At 42.0% G+C, this 6,686-nt stretch overlaps 1 protein-coding gene across 1 annotated transcript; it reads right to left on the bottom strand.

Moving 5' to 3' along the window:
- Positions 1 to 950: 950 nt before the first annotated feature.
- Positions 951 to 2,430, bottom strand: LOC115202774 (GS homeobox 1-like). Its single transcript, XM_029766809.1, has 2 exons — positions 1,983 to 2,430; positions 951 to 1,843 (listed from the first exon to the last, which is right to left on the bottom strand). Exons 1-2 carry the CDS (start codon positions 2,356 to 2,358, stop codon positions 1,491 to 1,493), a joined length of 729 nt encoding a protein of 242 aa, XP_029622669.1. The 5' UTR covers positions 2,359 to 2,430; the 3' UTR covers positions 951 to 1,490.
- Between the last annotated feature and the right edge of the window lie 4,256 nt (positions 2,431 to 6,686).

Below are 6,686 nucleotides of genomic sequence, written 5' to 3'. Positions count from 1 at the left end.
GACTTCTTGACAGAGATTACCGTCCCCATAGCACTTGTCTTGAGAGAGGGGAACCTTTCTTTTGAAACACTTTTCTTGAGAGAGGGGAACCTTTCTTTTGAAACACTTTAGCACAATAACTGGATTCAAACGGGCATCTAAAATTTAGAGCAGCACCATTTTCATGTGGCAAGGAAAAGCATGCATTACCAAGTGTCTTTGTGCGTAATACTCAGTACTACCTACGGAAAAGTGCCTAGACTTTTTCCCTGGACAGAAAAACGTTTCAGCTGCCCGCTTTTTCTCTTCTATCCACTCTTGAAAGTAAACAGACCGTGCGCGTAAATGATGCACATGAGCTATCTGATAAATACCATCTCCTTTGGATTCATAAATTAATGTATAGGATCATGTATAGACTTGATGTATAGGCTATGTGAACATGCACACACAAATAAATGTGGAATGGACATCACAAACACAACACGCATTCTGAAGGTGGCACAGTATCACCAGTAAACTGACCCAAATGCCATGCCATATCCAACTCTGCATAAAGTAGTTGGTAACATATTTTGAACTAAACATATCCACGGTGAGTCGTTTTTCACTTTATTTTATTAATGATGTCTTAAGTTAATATCCTGTTAACGTTTCCACACGGTGCTGTGCCGGTGATAGTGCGAATGAAGTCAGTCCGCAACGGCTGTCTGTGCGAATCCAGTGTCTGTGTTTGCGCTCCCAGTCTGTGTTTGCGCTCCCAGTGTCTGTGTTTGCGCTCCCAGTTTCTGTGTTTGCGCTCCCAGTGTCTGTGTTTGCGCTCCCAGTGTCTGTGTTTGCGCTCCCAGTGTCTGTGTTTGCGCTCCCAGTGTCTGTGTTTGCGCTCCCAGTGTCTGTGTTTGCGCTCCCAGTGTCTGTGTTTGCGCTCCCAGTGGTGCGCAAGTGTAAACAATTTTACACAGAGTCATGAGTATATCACTAAGAAATATTCTTTATTTAAGTATTCACATTTTTAAATAAATAAATATTTTCAAATACACTGAAGATATAATAACAGTTTGATAGGCTATTAGTGATGTGACATTGTGAGGATTTTTTTCCCGTCCCGCACACAATCTCCATCACATTTCCATCCAAATAATGTGCTTAAAGCTGGCCAGTATTCACCATTATACAAAATACAGCTATTGTTTTACAAAAATAATACTAACAAATGTTGCTATTCATTTGGGTATATCATTAAACCAACATCGACCTGTCTAGCTGTAATAGAATCCATTGGAAACAACGAATGGACCGTTATCAGAAAAAAAACTACATATAAAACGAACAACATGTATACAATTATACAACATTCCAGAGAAATTCCCTGTTTATATATTTTATTCTCTTCCTATGTACAGGTGACTGAACACGATAAGAACAGTCGACTTTTTGGCTGCATTCAGAATTCCACAGGTGCTATGAGGACCAATTGTCTCTGTTGAGGATCGGGGAAGATCAGGGGAAGTTCAGGGAGAGACGGACAGGTCTCCATCATCCTCTTTCCCTGATGAGGAGGGAGACATGGGCATGTCCTCTTCCTCCTCCGAGCACCGTGCAGATGACAGGGACGAGCACTTGCAACTGTGGGAGCCGGTTCTGTGCGCGCCGCTCTTCCCCTCCTTCTTGTGTTTCACTCTGCGGTTCTGGAACCAGATCTTGACCTGCTTCTCTGACAGGTTTAGATAAGTGGCGATCTCAATGCGCCGAAGTCTGGAGAGGTACATGTTGGAAGTGAACTCTCTCTCCAACTCCAAAAGTTGCGTGCTGGTAAAGGCTGTGCGCATGCGCTTACTGCTCTGAAGTTGGCTGTTGTTGTTTTCTGTAAAAGTAAAAAAAATATACACATTTAATTAAGTTATCCAAAATGCTAAATAAAACACCAGAGTAAATGTTCATTCAGCTGATGAAGCTCATTCTGTGTAAAAGTATCAATTGTGCATTCAATACGTTTTACTTACCGATGGAGATGCAGTGGAACTGTCGTGGGTCTGGAACCGAATAAGTTGCTTGATATATCCCCGGACCGTGGTTGAGGTTGACGCCGGTGGAGGACGTGTGGTGCCTCGATAGTGCAGAATGGCAGTACTGGGAGCCGAAGGTAGGGAAGGATGCCTTGAGGAGTGGCAAGGTCGGTGGGGATGGGTGGAGCTGGGATACGCATAGCGGACAGAAGCATAGCAAGCCAGCCTTCCGTGAGTGGCAAGAGCCTGCGGACAGCCCGTGGAGTGGGTGGGACGGGTGCATAGCGTAAGGAAATAAAGGTGGATTGTTTTCCCTCCCTTTATCATTTGCCTCCCTCAAAATCAAGGAATCCACAAGAAAGGACCTCGGCATCTTTGCAAACTTGCTGCTCAGTACTTGGTAACTTTTTCAGTCAGCGCGTTGTTTCGTTCTGAGCTGGTTGCTTGGCGGGTGGACAGCGGAGTGGTGCTGAAAGGACACTGACGCTCTTTAAATAGTTGTAGTCCCGGTCCGGCCATGTGACGGTTACGCCGTGAGCGTCTAAGAGCTCTCAATAGGGTTTTGTGCCTTTTCTCTTGGCATTCACACTGCACGCTTCCCCATTATTTCACTTGTTAACTAAATGAACTGCATAATGTGGTCTATTCTTGTCAGCCCCACCCACGCCGCAAGAGGCGGCACTACCCCTTCTACATGTTAGCTTCGCTCTTATTTATTATATTACGTTTTAATATCTATAATTTGAGAAATAAACATTTTGGCAATGTACTGGGGTAGCCATTTTACTGGTCTGTCTGTTTTCAGAAAATCTACTCATTTATGGAACACCATCAGCACTTATCCGACTAGGCCTACACTTTCCTCATAACATAACAGAGAATGTGTTTAACTTGATCAATCATGAGTAACAGTTGGGGAGTTGAGTGGTATTTGCTCTGTAAGCTGTAAGTTAATATTTTCTGGACTCCAAGTACATATGCATGCCACACAAAAGATGCAGGACACACAATAGCCTCGTAGTCTCGAAATACAATAAAACGTTTGCATTTTGTTATAATTTATGCTGGAGAGGACCTTCCTTAATTGGCATCGTTAAGGCTTCTATGTTGAACTTGCAAGTATGTCGTAATATTTGTGAACACATCACATATAGCCCTATAGGACATATTAGGACCTTTATGTCTATACAAGTGAAAATATAGGCTATATATATATATATATTATTGATTGCTGCTAAAGGTAGGACTATCTGAAAACAAATAAGTGTTTAATTTAAAACGTGTGAATGTACTTGTCCATTTTGAGGCCAATGTATCATTTCTAGACACAGAAAGGACAAGTCACAGCCTGAAGGCAATGCGGTTCAAACCAGTGATTCATTCCTGTGCCCGGGCCCCCGCCGAGTCCGGGAAAGAATATATAAAAATAACCAGGTTTTCACTCGCCGGCCCTTATTGAATGTCATTGTGGAGTGTTTTCAATGCAAGAGAAAGAGACTCGAATTAAAGTGTGTGACAGCGGCGGATAGACGCACACAAAGGCGACTCTGTCACAGAGAGGCCAAATGCGTGCGCGTGAAAGCCCCCGCCTCGCTCTGATTGAATTAAGTAATAGGAAAACATTTTCTTTCACTTTAGGTCTTCTAAACAACACCTTCAAAGGGATGGGAACCATTAATGTTTGAGTAAACAGTGAAATGTCGTTTATATTCCTGCCATCTGTATTGCGTTTCTTTTATTTTTTGTTTTTGAATTGTCCCTAAAAAGCTTCCCTATTTTATCCACATTACTTCTTCTTTTTCTGAAAACTTAGATGACGCAAATGTAAATATTCTTTCAAAATTCAAACCGTGCTTTCTCAGATGAAGAGAGAGAAAATAAGATGGGTAATTGGTTATAATGCTTATAAACATATATCAGATAGCAACTGGATAAAACCATAACATGAATAGGCCTATAAGGTTTCGTCACCAGTTTGGGCTATGACTGGAGTTTCCATTTTTTTTACATCTAAAATCTTATATTTTACATGCATGCTTTCTACCCAGGTTGCTAGTGTGCTTTCTGCAACAAGTGCGCTAAGGCAGGGTGTCTATTCCCATGGTCATGGAATCTTTCCCACGACTGACAATACTAACTCTTAGGCTAAGGAAATATGTTGCAATGGGTTGTGTATAAATGGAATCTGTTAATTTTGCAAGGTGCTAAACAATCCACAACTTCTCATGTGTGCATGACCACATAGCACACTGGACACCTTTCTGGCTGCGACGTTGCAGAGTAAAATGTTGGTGCCACTGGTGGTCCTTGACAAGCGTGACAATTACCTGTCTGCTCACCGCGCATGCTTTTCAGTTCAGAACCGAGCCGCTCACATAATGGCTTTTCAGTCTAGAAGCAAGCCCGCCCATATGCAGCATACAAACCTATTTGTTTTATCTCCTGTAAAATGACCAGGGACTCTGCTCCGCGGAAAATACCACTCGACTTACATTAAGGGTATAATTTGGTCGCAACTTTGCCGCGCCATAATAGCAGGTATTTACCGCACAAATTAGGAGCAATTAAACCCTTAAACAAGCTGTAGGTACAGATTCATGCGGACAAGAGCCTGTTATCTGCAACAGAGTGGGATTAGGCCTTTCATTCTCTTGGACGCCGTATGCCAGGCGTCTTCCATTAACTAATAGGCCAATCTCGCTCCAGTCCCTTGACCCACCACATCCCCTCTCAATTATATGCTGTATTCTAAATTTGAATTACAAAATGGGTTAATAATGTTGTATTAATGTAACAATTAATTAATTAAATGCATTTCCTTATTTTCGCAACAAAAATGTAAAACATTAGAGGCTCAGAGTTTGTTAGGGTATGATCTCACAAGGCACAATAAAATTGGTCTGGAATTGGTGCTGTTTCAACAGGTGGAGGGTTACATTTAATTATCTGGTAACTATTAGAACAGTGACATTTGCTTGGCTGGTTGGCGTTTAGAGTCGGCCCATTGCTTAAATATATTATCAAAGGAAATCGTTTTCAAAATAACGGTCATAGCTGTCATCCCGTGGGTAGGAATATAGGGGTGCTGGGGGTCGCTATTTAGGGAGGCTCATCCTCATTTGTAATCCCAACTGGAGACCGACAAATAGCTTTGACCTCAGAAAACATGGCCCTCTGGAGGCGCAGGCCAGAAGTGCAAGAAATCTCATCTAGTATAATGACTTTGTTACTGAAACAAATCAAACAGCTACTCTGCAGCTCCCTGTCTGTGCAAAACAGCATACTCATAGATACTCTAGACACTGTTATGAAGTCTTCATTTCATAAAGTAGGCTACAGCCTAACATTCATATAAGATGAATCAATGACATATATTGTAAAACTAGAAACAAAAGCAGTGAACATGTACAAGTACAACAACAAATAGATTACTCACTCAAGTCAAACCACAAATAGAATAAGAATCTGATAAACATTTAATCTAATCCACTAATAAGTATCCAATAGTGATGTCACAAACCATACAACTGAAAAAACAACAACTGAAAATAGCCAAACCATTAATCAAAAATTCCAATAAACAATAGTTATGATTGCAGCTTTTATGCATGATGATGATATTGGCCAGCACCCGCTGTGCCACCAGAAAATGATATTTTCATGGGTTTGTGTGTGAGTCTAAAGATCTCCCATTTGATAAAATAAAGAGGGCACTCTGTTCATGGGGATGTAGTCAATATCTCCTTTTCTTCTAGTATGAATTATTCATCGTTTTGAGACACTCCGCCCCCGTACTTAATATGTACACACATTTTACAGCCACACATCTCTAGTAGGAGGGATGGTCTTAGCTGACAGTGTAACAGGATTTAGGGTCCCAGTGGGGTTTGGCCGAGCCGGACGGGCGCTGTGACTGTCGATGTGACACAGAGGGCCGGCTGCCCCTCCTAATCTTCCCCTGAGGCGACTGCACAGACTGCAGGTCCTGCTGCACCACTATGGGTAGGCACACAAAGGCCTGATTATCATTCATATGCTCAGCAGAGCCACCAGTCCAACAGACAACACTGCTAACCCAACTACCAGCTGAGTAGTGCAATATGTACAGCACACCATGGGGACTAATGAATCCTTAAGTGTGCATGTGTGTGTGTGTGTGTGTGTGTGTCTGTGTGTGTGTGTCCTGCTCCATTTGGTAGCAATACGAGTTATCAAGATGAACTTGAACATAGATAAACACACGTTTTCTTGCTTTTACATTTATATTTGGGTCATTTAGCAGACACTATTATTCAGAGCGATTGACAGTAAAGTGCAATCATCCAAGGAATGTGAAAAATAAAAACGTAAAGTATGGGTTTAGTGCCCACCACAAGTTAGCTATGTATGGGAAGTATCATCAAATATCTACGATGCAGTGTGAGGAGGTGGGTTGTAAATCTACAGCAAGAGTGAAAGTCACCTGAAGAGGGCTGTTATGGTGACCGTATTACCGCCACATCTGCAGTCACAATCATGACCATAGTCAAATTCCATGTGGCTGTTGAGTCACAGTAACTAGGCTTCTCCAAAACTGCGCTCTGTAAATGAATGGCGCTGATGGTTGTTAGTAGCCTACCAAACTTGCTAATGTCCCTAAAGTCAGGTGAACTGAATACTTTTAAAATCATGTGATATCATTATGACTAATCATAACAGCAC

The sequence above is a fragment of the Salmo trutta genome, chromosome 12 (genome assembly GCF_901001165.1).
Source record: "Salmo trutta chromosome 12, fSalTru1.1, whole genome shotgun sequence".
NCBI classification, from domain to species: Eukaryota; Metazoa; Chordata; class Actinopteri; order Salmoniformes; family Salmonidae; genus Salmo; species Salmo trutta.
The sequence above is the reverse complement of the archived record's forward strand: the minus strand, read 5'-3'. Positions and strand labels throughout refer to the sequence as shown.

Bases quoted from the DNA above. Each gene is read 5' to 3' on its own strand.
- LOC115202774 (XM_029766809.1), bottom strand. From the start codon at position 2,358: ATGCCGAGGTCCTTTCTTGTGGATTCCTTGATTTTGAGGGAGGCAAAT. The intron at 1,844-1,982 runs GTAAGTAAAACG...TTACTTTTACAG, and splicing joins GTTCCACTGCATCTCCATCG to AAAACAACAACAGCCAACTT.